Source organism: Pogona vitticeps, chromosome 3 (assembly GCF_051106095.1).
Source record: "Pogona vitticeps strain Pit_001003342236 chromosome 3, PviZW2.1, whole genome shotgun sequence".
NCBI classification, from domain to species: Eukaryota; Metazoa; Chordata; class Lepidosauria; order Squamata; family Agamidae; genus Pogona; species Pogona vitticeps.
In genome coordinates, this window is record NC_135785.1 from 196,952,348 (window position 1) to 196,966,989 (window position 14,642).

The 14,642-nt window shown below is 39.1% G+C and overlaps 1 protein-coding gene across 1 annotated transcript in view; it reads left to right on the top strand.

The window, feature by feature from the left end:
• Positions 1-10,024, top strand: part of LOC110074057 (amine oxidase [flavin-containing] A) — a 50,729-nt gene extending 40,705 nt beyond the window's left edge. The window contains exons 10-15 of the mRNA XM_020783900.3: positions 1,020-1,073; positions 1,563-1,620; positions 4,206-4,303; positions 4,959-5,070; positions 5,944-6,006; positions 8,122-10,024. Coding sequence (XP_020639559.3) covers positions 1,020-1,073; positions 1,563-1,620; positions 4,206-4,303; positions 4,959-5,070; positions 5,944-6,006; positions 8,122-8,283 — 547 coding nt within the window. The 3' untranslated portion in view covers positions 8,284-10,024. The remainder of the gene's footprint in view (positions 1-1,019; positions 1,074-1,562; positions 1,621-4,205; positions 4,304-4,958; positions 5,071-5,943; positions 6,007-8,121) is intronic.
• The last annotated feature ends 4,618 nt before the right edge of the window (positions 10,025-14,642 follow it).

Here is a 14,642-nt window from a genome sequence, read left to right on the forward strand (position 1 = left end):
CATTGTTTAATATTGTGAGAGAGATTCTTATAGCGAGTAGGTATTGAATAAGAAAAGTAGTGAAACATACATCAACATATAGTAAGGTAGCACACGTATAGAAACAAGATTCCTCATACCAAATGTAATGAAGTTTAGCTGACTTTGACTCCTAGAAATACGATAAGGCCTACATGACCTCCAAACACATTGGAATGTTACAAGATGTTACAGGGGGAGTGTGAAAATCAAGGCTAACATGTCTAGCTTCCCTCAGCGGCTCATATACCCATCTGTTCTTCCATGTGGGGACTGAAAAGGAGACTGAAACTTTTGTTTCATCCTTGATTAGCCACAGTTTCCTACGTATCTGAACTATAAATTGGTTAATTTTAATTATGGCTTGTTGAATCAAGCCAACTCCAAAGGTTGTGCTCTGTAGTTCACTTGTTTCAAACAAACCATTTTCAAGACTAACCACTGTTTCTTGGGTTACTGTGACATGTCACACTGTAGCTGATCAAACACAGAATGAAAAGCTCCCAGATCCCTTCTTGTAGCTATTCAGGTGAAAATATGGGAGAAAGTCTGTGTAAGGTTGCTGGGAGTGGGGGGGGGGGGACGACGAGGTTATTCTCAAGCCATGAAACCAAGGCCTCCAGTAAATATACAACAATGGGCTATCAGAGAGTGGAGATATGATTTCAGACAGAGTAGTGCAAAAAGTTAAAGAGTATATACAGTCCCTTTCCTTCCACCTGATTAGAATGATATCCTGTGGTTGTTTGTTTTTACAACAAAGAAAGAAAGAAAGAAAAAGAGGTGTCAGGAGTTCCACTGTGAAATGAGTGAAAGTATGTAAAATCAAGAATTCATTTCTTTTTCCTCTTTAAAATAGTTGTCTGTGTAGAACTGAACTGTACATAGCTTTTTAAAAATAATTACTTAAGCACAAATATTTTGGTTAGCGATCGATCAATAGATACTGATATTGATACTGACATATTAATTATGTTTTGGTGGTTTTTTTCCCCATTTAGCTTTATTCTTACAAGAAGGGCATTTAGATTAGCAGAGCTTAGCAAAGAGGAGAGGTAAGAAGACATGACTTTTAAATATCTAGTTTAAAAATTTATGTTTTTTAAATTATGTAAAACTAACTAATAATAATGTTTACTAATATGTTTTTAAGTAAATTACAGTATTGTAATGTATGCAGTCAGACCTCTGTGGATGACTGTAATACATACAACAACTAATTACTTTTATCCAATCTTATTTTTTCCCTTAATATTAATATCACTATATTTTATTCCACCTTTCTTCCAAGGAGTTTCAAGCAAAGTTTTAAACCTGCAGCCTTTTCATACTTGGTGGCATGTTTAAGCCATTCATTCTTACATAAGTTGAAACTAATCTTTGATTTTATGAACTTGTTACATTTATATGGAATGATTTGTTTTATATTGTGGACCAGTATTTGCCTTGTACTGTACTTTTGTACTGTGGTATTCTAAGAGCTGAAAATCTAATGACAGATTTGGATCCTATCTTTTCCTTCTATCTTTTCCTTCTTCATGTAGGAAGAAAAAGATAAGTGAACTGTATGCAAAAGTATTGGGATCAACAGAAGCATTACAGGTAAGGAAGAACACCATCTAACATCTGTGAAGCATTATATACATAGTTCTGATTTAATCACTATGTGAATAACTGGCCATTTTAATTTACTTATATCAATTTTTTTTGAAAAAATTGAAAAGATAATTTATGACACTTATTTTTACCTCTCAGTTTGAATGAATTCCTTCAAACCCTCAAATGCTTTTTCCTGTGATTCAGATGTCTAAGTTTACACCACCAAATGCTTTTTCATGTGTGTCAGGTTTGCAGAAGGTAAAGAGGGTAGATAGAGTACTAATAGAAAATCTTTAAGTGGATAAAACTGAAACTTCAAACAATATAATTTGAGATTGTGATGCAGGATCTGCTTATGCTGTCTGCTGTGGGAATAATTTTGTACCTACTTTGCCCTGTACTGATCAAAAAATGATTAGCTTTGAAGACCAGAGTGAAGGCTATTTTAGATTATTTTTTTAAAATTGGATTTATAGCTTGCCTTTCCCCCCAAAACCAGGATTTGCAGTAGTTCACTGTAATTCTGAATAAAAGGTACAGTTAAAGTACAGAGGAAGATGAACGATACACTATAGATTTAAATTTCAGCTACAAAAAATATGGTTTGAAAGTATATCACAAAAAAAGTACAGCAGCCAGCTGGTAAGAAGCCCCTTTCTCAATTGGCATAACTTAATCTGTGTAAAACCAGAAAAGTCTTATATATTAGACTAAGTATGTAACATGCATGCCCCATGATTGGTAGCGGTGTGCAGTATAACAAGTTGTTCCAGCTTTCATCTTACCCTCTGTGCAAGCATACGTCTTCATCTTTCAAGCCTAAATCAAGGTGGAGTACTCATGTTGTCCTGGTCCTGTTTTGCCTTATGAAGGATCTGGATCTGGCTAAAGGAGTCCTCCTGAGAGATTGTCCATGGTCCAAGTTTACAACTTGTTTTAAGTTGTAAACAAGCATGATTAGTGACATTGTGCTGTATCATCATTGATTATGGGACACTACCTTTGACTTCCAGTGTTAAATGTTGGGCCACCAGGTTCTTCTCATTATTGACTTCCCCTGAAATTAACGATTACTTTATTCTGAAGTGGGGAAAAACCAAGAATACAAACAAGTCATTAAGTGAAGCTGTTACAAAATGAGGAGCCATGTTGCTCTGTGTTTGGAAAAGCATACTGAGTAATCGTGCAAAGATGTGCTGTGCAAATATCTATATGCTATCAGGACCCCTTTCTGCTGACTGATCTTAGAGATCTGTCAACTGCAACATTTTGCTGGCTAAGATCCGCCAGCAGAACAGTCATCAAAATGGTGGAGAAAGGATGGAGTGAGGAAGGAGTTATGCCAAGGCTAAACCTTCTCCAACCTAGGGACAGAGCTACTATGCTTCTCCCTGTCTCTGTCATTCATGTCAGAAGCACTGCAGCACAGTTCATAAATAAGTCAAATAAGTTTCAGTAATGGGCAGCATCAAGAGCTTTTATTAACCTTTAAACTACAGAGCTGGAAGGAACTATGTGGATCCTCGAGTCCAGCCCCTTTCAAAGAGACACAGGAGGGAATTGAACTCCCAACCGATGATTAAACCACTGAGCTATCCAGCAGTTACAACTAACTTCAGACCTTGTTGAGTGTTATAGAGTACACTGGCATAGGTGTGAATATGGCTATTCCTTTCTGCACTTGCAAATGACTGTGGTACAAAGTTGGGTCAAAGTGAGAGTTGGCTTACCTAAAAGTCTCTTCATGGGTCATCTGTCTTTCCAGCAGAGTGACTTCCTCAGTCTTCATTTTCTCAATCAACCGCAGTCTTCATTTTCTCCATCAACCGTTTCCCACCACTGTTTCCCCACTCATTAGAATTGGCACATGAGAAATGTATGAAGCAAGTTTGATTTATGTAATGAGTACATCCCACTGACTTGAATGGACTAGGCATCTTATAGCTAATTAAAAAAGGCACCATCACTCAGTTAAATTTCAGTGGAATTATCCTGTTAATTGCTGTTCACATGAGCCAGTTTAGCTAACTGTTCCCATCTCCCTCTTTTCTCTCCTAACCGCTAAACCATGGCAAAGAAGGGCTTCATATGTACAGCAGAAAGCCTCTAATGCCAGGAATTACTAAGCTGTGCACTCCTACTGAAATGCCACCGTTGGGTTGATGCGTCTTGCCTACTAGTTCCACACAATGTGATCATTACACAGAAACAGTGCCAGCTCTGGAAATAAGTTGTGCTCCATTATTACAGTTTTTTCTTAAGGTTGCTGGAACATAACTATCTCACCAACTAATCTTGAAAAACACTCTAAGTACTGGAGAAATAAATAAAGCACAGGATTGGGAAAGCTTTTGAAACATTTTGTGTAGTGGCCAATAGGTGTGAAATGCAGCTCAGTCCAAATTTGTTGAGTCAGAGCTCTATGAAAGTGCAACCCTGCTTGCTTCACTCTAATGTATTTGGTTTATATGAATACTTCTCCATATAGTGTAATAAAGGAAAATTTAGAAGGATCCAGCATTCCCAGTCTTAATGCTGCCGAGAATCAATGAGCTACTCACCTTCTGATGTTTGTTTTGCTCTTACAGCCAGTGCATTATGAAGAAAAGAACTGGAGTTCAGAACAATATTCTGGAGGCTGCTACACAGCGTATTTTCCACCAGGCATCATGTCCCAGTATGGAAGGTGAAATTAGATACTTTTTTTTGATACTGTTATAGGACATCAGTGAACAATAAAACTTTCTAAATGTAAAGCATAGTACTCTTACCATATTTTCCAAGCATTTAATTGCTGGCATCTTGCAGAATAAGTAATTTCTAATAACAAAAGCTTTTATGAATCTTGTGCACTTCATTCGACACATGAAGTGTTATCATCTGGTTTGTAGAAATACAGACATGTTGTTGAATGTTCATCCACATTCCACATTCTGCCAAAATTAGTAAAGATAGTTCTCATCTATGGTCAAACTCTTAAAAATGTCTATGAACATAGGAAGACAGGATAAGTAGTGCCCCAGCTGGCATCGCCACTTTTCTCCCTGAGGTAAAGTCAGATTAAGTTAATAAATGTGAACACATGAAAAAATGCAGACAAATTCCAGAGAGGTGGGGATTTGCTAATATTTTCACATTCCTTGTGAACATCTTTGTTGTTGCTGCTGCTGTTGATTTCTTCTCCTAAGAACATCAAACACGACACTAGCACCTTACTACACATATTCTAGGTTCTTCATCCTTGGTACATAATACCAGCATTTCATAAAAAGCCATTACCTGCAAGTTGGAGGGTTATCTCTATTCTCATAATAATCCATGTGGTGATATTTGTTTTAAAGGGTAATTCGCCAGCCAGCGGGTCGGATCTACTTTGCTGGCACTGAGACAGCTACTCAGTGGAGTGGCTACATGGAAGGGGCAGTGGAAGCTGGAGAAAGAGCAGCCAGAGAGGTAAAAAGAAGTCCCTCCCCCCAAAGAGTTTTGGGCTCTTGGTATTCACATCTGAAATGCTATTATTACGTAAAAGAAAGAAGGCATATCAAATTAGGAAGGCTGATTAACAATGATGCACAATAATGTTTTTTCATCATGAAAGAGTGTGCCTCCTTGAGTTTAATTGCTAAAAGAAACAGGTTTTAAGTATAAGTTTAATTTTTCAGACAAAACCAGAATAATTTGAATGGCATGGTCAAATTCAGGCTTTTTCAATATTCTACAGTTTCAGTGATCGTTCAGGGCTAGTCAAATACATGAGTGTAATTCCTTAGGAAACTAGTAATTCCTTAAGAAATTAATGTCTCACAGTCATAAAAATGCATAATTCAACTATCGAGCAGCTAGCTCTTCTATGTCATATTGTATTTTTCTTGCCATGAATTGTTATGTTATAAGTATTTTTAATAAACAGTTTCTGATCTCCCATGCAAATGAGAGTATTATGTATGACCCAACTGACCATCTTCAGCCATCTGGATTGGTTTGCCAATTGCTTAGAATAAATAACAGGGTTTGATTTGAAAGGATTGGCTATGTGAATGATTGTAGCTTACGGAATGTTTACATGTTTTATATTTTAAAAATTCTGAATTCATTTCCCACTATATTATGGGCTGGGCCAGAGGCAGAGCAGCAAATGACTTTCCACCCACCCCAAATTAAAAGACACAGACTTTGCAGAATCCAGATGTGTTGAACTGCATCTGCACTATACATGGAACAGAAAGATGTTACCTTTTGTGATATTTTAGTCTTTTACTGTATCATTTTTATGATATAAAAGAATAATCGTTAGCACAATATAATTTTCTGTTTTCAATTCTCCAGGTGTTGTGGAGCATGGGGAAAATTTCAAAGAATGAAATTTGGGTAAAAGAACCAGAATCGAAGGCAAGTGTTTTCTTAAGTGCCTTGCTAGAAATCCTGAATACAACATTCTTGATGCATTACCTAGATTATATGACCTCACTGATTAATTTCTTGGCATACTACGAGGAGGATGCCTCATGCAAAAACCTTCGACCCACTTTTTAGTGAAGGATTGTACTTCTTTCACCATTTTATACATGCATATGAATTGATACGGCTATTCTTTCTCTATGTGAAGCACTTAACTTGGAAGTGTCTCTGAGATTTCATTTGTAACCTGCAGCCTGCTGGAGAGGCATTATAGTGGTACAACTGGGAGTAGCCAGTAGGGAATAAAATGGGTTCTCTATCCTACTGGATTTGAGGGTATGATTGGTAGTGTCAGGGATCACTGGTTGATATTTCAGCTCAAGGAATGAAAAGATATACAGGAAATATGTATTTGAACTCCTTTTCAGTCTGCAATATTAGGTCCCTAATTTCCCTTTCTATCTTGGTTTTACAATGGGATTTACCAGCTTAGAATGGGAATGATTTCTCCCTTGCAGGTAGAAAGGCAGCCTAGAAATGAAACAAACAAGTACAGAACAAAGTTCTTCCCCATCTTGTCATTCTCCCACACTTGTGCCCCAGATTGCTCATCTGTACCCCATGTCACCTCTCTATATCTGCTTCTAGTTCCTAATATCCTTTGCAGATTCTCCCACCATTGTTTAAACTTGACACTTTATTGTCCCTTGTCAAATCCAACTGTAACTGTCACCTTGAGTGTTATATGGTTTGGATTAAGAGTGTGATCATGTGGCATATAACTTGCATTTTGGACTGACTGTGTTGTGGTATGTTGTGAGCCATTTCTCAGCTATCACATGATATACAGGCAATAGCACTCTGCTGGACCCTGATCCATGCCTAAGCTGGATCTTTTTGGTTCAACAGTAAGGCCTGTACTTTTCGAAGCTGGACTGGAATAATTCCACAATGAATAGAAGAGTCACTTTTAGGGAGATTGCTCCCATTAAAAACAACCCTTTCCAGTGCAATCACAGGTGCACCTTTCTTGCCATCTGATTGCACCATGAGTAAACAAACATCAGGAAGGAAGCTTGCTACCTTTCCTCTCTGTCATCATTCTCCATGTGCAGAGGGCAATGGTACAAAGAGGAGGGTCTTCTGTACATATGTGTAAAGGTTCTCTGTGTGATCAAGAACACTGATTTTTCAGGGTTTGCAATTGTGTGAACAATCTCCACACACAAAGGGTGATTACTCTCCATGGGAGAAGAGGGAAAAACAGATGAGGGCAGACTAGTGTGCTGTCTTATGCTGACGTAATCTGGAATAGATTTTGTTGGGTTGTCACTTCCAGTGTTTCTCATCATTGCTCTGCTATATAGTAGAGGGTTGATGGGTGTTGTAGTCTAAAAATATCTAGAAGGCGTTCTAGGACATATAATGTCTGAATAGGATTCATGTTTTCCAGGTCCTAATCCAAGTGGTGGCTACTTTTTTTTCCTGGTGCATGTGTGATCACTGGGTTTGAACCAGAGTGGCTGGCTGGCTGTCCCTTTGCTGAAACTGCTTAACAACCTTGAGAAATGAGAAGCTTCCTTGCTGCATGCCTATGGAGGGGAAGGGAGAATAAATTTTCCATTTCTTTTTAATTATTGCTTGATCACCAGCAATGCTTTGAAAGGGTTCTTTTCCCCCCAAAAGCCTTTTCTAAGCATCATCGATATGCTGTGTCAGCACCGGTTAAAAAGAAAGAGAAAACTTCCTCTTGCTTCTCCTCTACATGTGAGCAGCAAAGAAGCTTCCCCTTTCTCAAGATCATCAAGGAGCTTAGGTAAAGCATGGAAGAGCAGGAGAGTTTTTATTTTTTCTTTGTTTTTCTTTCCTCTCTGCCTTTAAAAGGAAAAAAAATTATCTAGATCATGCTAAACAAGGTTGCTTAAGATATGGTGTGATCAATTCTTGCATGTCGATGCAAGGATCATCCCAAATGACATACCACTTCTCAAAGTGACCCTGTTTGCCATAATCTAGACTGATTCAGGCTGAGATAACTGGGTTGGCTAGTTGTACCCTCAGTTGTTCTAAGTGTCATGCAGTAACATTGGATGTATTCCTTCTTAGGATATTCCAGCCATCCCCATCACAACAACATTTCTGCAGAGAAACTTGCCGTCCGTCCCAGGATTCCTGGCCTTCCTTGGATTTTCTGCTTTCATCACCTCTTTGGCTGGAGCTGGAGTCTTTGCCTATAAAAAGGGACTTATCGCCCAAGAGTGTATCTGAAACAACAGTTGTTGCTTTCCTCTTCATGCTGAGAATGTTGTGTTTGGAGAGACCCTCTTTGGGACACCTGAAACAACATATCCAACCAAATTTAAGCCATTCCCTGTGAAGCAACAGAGGTTTTTCATCCCTAATTGATTTTACTTGGTTGAAAATCAGTGACCTTTCTCTTCCATCACTACCCCACCAATAAAACAATGAGAATAAACCAGAAGCGCAGCTTTGCACATTTCCTAATGCTTATGAAAAACTTCACCCTTAATTTTAAAAATCTTACAGTGAACAAATAAATGTTAAAAGATTTCTCTAGTAGCTTATTACACTAGATGCTGATTCTATCAAGTGCCTGTTGCTTACTGCTTTCTTAAGCTGCAGAAGAACTGTAAATATATTTTAGCTATTTGGTGTTGCAAAACTCATCATGGACTTGAATGAATCAAAATAAGTAATATTACATAATTTTAAAAGGAAATAATGAAATAAAAAGAAGTTTCCAAGAAGTTGCATTGATAAAAGCAGAGAGAAGGGTGTGTTACTTGTTTTACAAGAACTGCTTTACAGGAAATGAGAGAGAGTCAAGTGTTTGGAAACATTATAATTTTGGACTAAGAATACTGGGAGTTGTAGTCCAACAACATAATTTTTTCGATCTCCAAAGTAGGATCCTTGTCTACTCCTCTGCCTGCTGTAACAAATGTAGAGTATTCCCAGTAGATGGCAGCCCGGTCTTCACTTGGAGATGTCTAGTCAAGGTCATCCACCCTCCACCTCTTGAGGAGTTTGGCTGCATTGCTGAGCAACTCTTATTGTCAATACCTTTCTCCTAATGTCCAATGAAAGCCTATCCCCTTGTAAATTAAATCTGTTAAATATAATACTGCCCTCTCGGCCAGTAGTAAAGATGCAAACTCTTGCCTTGTTTTGAGTGTTAGGCCTTTCGCTATTTGAAGAGTCTTCCATCCCTTTTGTTTTTGTTTGCACCCTTCTAAAATGCAGCTGCCAGGCATCAATTTTGCAAGCCAGACCTCATCTGGACATTGTGCTCCTGAGTTGCACAAACAAATATCTCCTCTATTGCAAATGAATTTGATGCTACTTTGCGTTCTTCTTTGTTTTTAAACGAGTGAATTAGGAAGCACTTAGTTTAAAACAGAATCTAGGGACCCAGAGAGTGGTTGCCAAATACAATGCAGATAATGTTTTTCATTCTGGCACAAATGAATGTACTTCCTGCCCTTTATTCTTCCAGTAACTTTATGTGGTAGATTAAACTAAGAGACAGTGCCTTGGACCTTATAGTAGTAAGTCCCACTGAAATCAGTGGAATTTAAGTCAATCATGGCTACTTACATTCTACTGATTACAGCAGGTCTTAATGTAGTTATGACTCTGACACCAATGTAGTTCCTGGCCCATGGTCACCTTGTATGGGGATATGTTGGGCCCTGGCTTTCCAAATCTAAATCTAAATCGGGCACTGAAGCCAAATTGGTAATGAACATAGATAAATGTAGCATACCATTCTCTAAAAAGAAAATAATGTATTTCAGGTAAACCAGTATAGATTGCAAATTACACTAATGAAGTATTTTGATCGGGGATTCAGATAGGTTAATGTTTTCACTGATAATTACATTTGCCAAATGTGAGAAATCATCTGTGCTTCTCCATCTCCATAATTTAGTGAAATGTGCCTTTTGAACATCACTTAAATTAGCATTAAAGTATCGATTTAAAACACTCCAAAGCATTCAAGCTGTGTTAATGTTACGACTTTTGCAAGGCAATCTGTTTGCTGTGAAGTACCCACTAGCTGCAAAGGCGCATGCTCACAGCTGTTAACAGACACTTCGAAGCTCTACAGTGGTAGCTGTCGTCGTTTAGTTGTGTCCAACTTTTCATGACCCCATGGACCAGAGCACGCCAGGCCCTCCTATCTTCCACTGCCTTCCAGAGTTGGGACAAATTCATGTTGGTTGCTTCGATGACACTGTGCAACCATCTCATCCTCTGTCGTTTCCTTCTCCTCTTGCCTTCACACTTTCCCAGCATCAAGGTATTTTCCAAGGAGTCTTCTCATGAGATGGCCAAAGTATTGGAGCCTCCGCTTCTGGATCTGTCCTTCCAGTGAGCACTCAGGTTTGATTTCCTTTAGAAGTGATAGGTTTGTTCTCCTTGCAGTCCAGGGGGCTCTCAAGAGCCTCCTCCAGCACCACAATTTAAAGGCATCAATTCTTCGGTGGTCTGCTTTCTTTATGGTCCAGCTCTCACTTCCATACATCACGACAGGAAAAACCATAGCTTTGACTATTCGGACTTTTGTTGGCAAGGTGATGTTTCTGCTTTTTAAGATGCTGTCAAGGTTTGTCATCACTTTCCTCTCAAGAAGCAGGTGTCTTTTAATTTTGTGGCTGCTTTCTCCATCTGCAGTGATCATGGAGCCCAAGAAAGTAAAATCCGTCGTTGCCTCCATATCTTGGTAGCCATAGCCAATCTAAATGTTGATGACCAGGGTTGAGAACAGAAGAAGGGGAACTTGGTGCCTGGATAGAAGGATGAAGGTCCTGGAGAGCAGCACTGGTGCATAGCCTTCTGAATTTTATGATTAAAACCCCATGGTCTCTTAATGTTCTGAGTATTCCCCTGCATTCATTCCGAAAGGGAATCTCTTGCACATGCTGTAGAGGTGCTTTTCTCAGAGTAAAGACACAGCATGTAATGCATGATCTTCCATGGTGGATAATTACATAATTAAAACATTAAACAAAACAGAGCGACCCCTTCACTGTTTGCCACATGAGCTTCTCTTCCTTCTTTTGCATAGCACAAAACAGCCCTCCATGCATTGTTGGCCCTGAACTCACAATATTGTGATCAGTGATCCTTCAAGTAGCCCACCAATGGTCAGCAAAGTGATGTCTGGAACTGATGTCCCCTATACAGGATTTCTTCTCAGGCGACCATGATCAGATCAGCCTGAATCAGTAGTGATAGGGGACTACTAATGGACGGAAAAGGAAGCGGCCCAGAATGGGAGGGACTTGCTGGGGCCTGTTCAATGTCTGCACCTCATCCAGATAGGGAGGAGCTTTTCCATAATGAGCAGCCTGCTTCCACACATAGAGCTATCATGCTGGCTTAGGGTATTCCTAAGAAGCCATTTAAAAACAAACGTGAAGTGGCAGTTGGTGGGATTTTCGTAATTCAAGTACTCCCAGTCCCGGAAATCACCTAGAATCTCCCAGGCCAATTTCTGGGACTGGGAGAGGGGAAAGAAAGCAAAAGAAAGGTCTTCCTATGGCAGTTATTTGCTTCACTATATATGCAGAAGGGAACACCCCTCAGTTGAGCGGCTTGCTGAATGTTACCTCACTGTTCCATGGGAAGAGTGTTTGCTTGTTTCTTGGTGTACCTCAAAAGTCGTCACCTAACTTTGAGATTTAGGATGCTACTGTCAGTCGCTATCAATAGTTTACCCATATTACTGCTAACTACTGCTGGATGATCTGCTGTGATGGTAAGACATCCTTCATAGGTATGTGGGCATGGAGTTCGGGAAGACTTAAAAAAAAAAGGTAAGAGCAAATCCCCCAAAATACATGTAGTGAGTGCTGAGCTGGAGCCACTGTAACTTGAGAATCAGCCCACCCCGAAGTGCAATCTCCATTCAGGTTTGAGCCTTGTTGGAAGTCAAGCATTGCCAACAGTGTGAGGGCAAAACTGAACTGTGTTGTATAAAAGACAGAAAGGGGAGGGCACCAGGGGGTCTTCGCTTCCCTTTTGCCATTAGTGCCTCACAGTTAGCTAGCTTATTAGTTAGTTCATGTTCATAAATGACGGCTATTGCCGTCTGATTGATGACAAAACCACAGCATAGAAGATCTTTAACCATTTCGATTTCTTCACAAACCACATTAAAGTTACATAATTCTTCTGTAGACATTTTAAATCACATATTTATGCTGTAATTTATACCCTACTTTCCCCTTCCAGAGGTATTTTTGGTTAGCAGAACTCCAGGAAACATTATCTAAAACAAATAGTGATGCAATATATCATTAAAATGAGGAAGTAATAGTAACATGGCTCTCAGTTAAAAACAACATAAAAATACTGTACCTCAGGGAGCCAACCAACAGAACTCAGAACTGTAACAAAGTTGAAAGCTTGCCAGAGAGTCAAAAGTACTGTGTTTCCCCAAAAATAAGACAGTGTCTTGTATTAATTTTTGCTCCAATAAACACATTAGGGCTTATTTTAAGGGGATTTTTTTCCATGTACAACAATCTATATTTATTCAAATACAGTCATGTCATCTTCTGGTTGCTGCATAATGGTGGAAGGCGGGGCTTCACTTAACTGGGGGTTATTTTTTGGGTAGGGCTTATATTGCAAATATCCTGAAAAATCATGCTAGGGCTTATTTTCAGGTTAGGTCTTATTCTTGGGGAAACAAGGTATGTCAGTGATCGTTTTTAAATTGTTGTTAAACTGTGGATAGAAAGTTTGCAAACATCTAGAACAATCTGTGGAGCTACCGAGCATCAATATGTGCAAGGATATGGATAAGCAAGCCTGAAATCAGTGCTTCATTTTTTCTGCCAGAGTCCCAAACCAGTTTTGCAGTATACTTGACTCATATTGGGCAGCATTTCCTCTCACAAACTTGGAGTAATTTGTGAATCAAGTTAGTAATAGGTATAGGATCTACAAAAGAATCTTCTTGACATTGTACAGAACTAAATTTTATGTGATACCATTAAATGGATTAATAGTAAGGTACACCCCTCCTCCAAATAAGTCCCTAGAGAGGTTGGGGGCTTTGAAGCTTTTTGTGATTAATGCATGAAACAATTACTTTGCATTCAGCTGGCTATAGCTGGAACAATTTTTATTAAAAGTCTAGTTTCTATGTTATAAGTTTTTGTCTGGGCTGCCCCCATTTTTACAATTGTTTTGTAGAATGTCAGTTTGCTCTGCCAGCACCATATCACTGCACTCTCATGCAGTGACAACACAGGGTGCTATGGAAATCTTTGCTTTTTGGTTCCTGTGATATGCAAAGCTGTGCAGGAGAAGAACCAGGATATTTTCTGTAACAAATGGACGTATATCTTTTTTTTCCATCTAACCCTAAGTAACTGAAAGAATTCAGGGAATAAATATGGTGTGGCATTTTCTGTGGCAATTTAAAGTAGAACAAACACAATGGAAGAATTCTGTGTAGGTTTGAATTGTTGAATGACTGAAGAGAATTGTGGCACCACTGTGGAAAACAAATTAATATTACATTCCCTCTCCCCCTTCACCCCATGTTTTTGCATTACTGTTGTAACGATCCAGTTTAGTTTCCATGGTTACCTGGCCGTTGCTATGTACTTAAACACACTATATACCAGAATGTTGAGCTGAATACACATGCAACTGAAATAGCTTTTGTTTTATTTGTGTGTGCGCGCGCACGCCATAATCTCAAAGCCATTGGGAGAGTCCTCCAACTGAAGCAGATTTTTAACAAAAACATTAAAAGTAATTTTGAGAACCAAGAGCTTTGCAGGAAAGTTAAGGCACCACTGAAATGCATTAATGTTTCATATGCTGATAGTGTTGTGCACAGTTGATTCATCTTTGCTTGAATCAACTGTGAATTCTCATGACCTGAAAGATAGAAATCCTAAGAGAAAGTGATCTTGGACCAGCTCTTCCATAATTATAGCTAAAAAGATACCCTATCCCATGTTATAAATAAAATAATTTTCTTCAAACAAATAAAACTTCCAGAGGTTGGAAGAATAAATTCTTTTCTATTACAGTTCCTAGAATACTCCAGCTAACAAGGCTACCAACTAAATTAGTAACTTTTCCATGCTTTGGAAATGCACAGTCTGGTACTAAGAGATTAAAGAGAAAAGATGTCCCACTTATAACTCAGTGGTTTAGCTATCTGGCTGTAGAGCCAGAGGTTGGTAGTTTGGCTCTCCACTGTGCCTCCCTGACTGGACTGAATGATTCATAGGGTCAATTCCAGCTCTACATTTCTAAGATTGTTGTTGTTGTTGTTGTTGTTATGTGCCGCCAAATCAGAACTGACTGATAGCGAACCTTGTAGGGTTTTCAAGGTAAGTCAGATATTTAAAGAGCAGTTTTACCAGTTCCATACCTCCAGTGAGCTTCCATGGCTGAGTAAGGGATTCAAACCCAGGCCTCCGGAGTCCTAGGCTGTCACTCTATCCACTACACCAGTGGTTCTTAACCTTGGGTTACTCAGGTGTTTTTGGACTGCAACTCCCAGAAGCCTTCACCACCAGCTGTGCTGGCTGGGGTTTCTGGGAGTTGCAGTTCAAAAACACCTGAGTAAC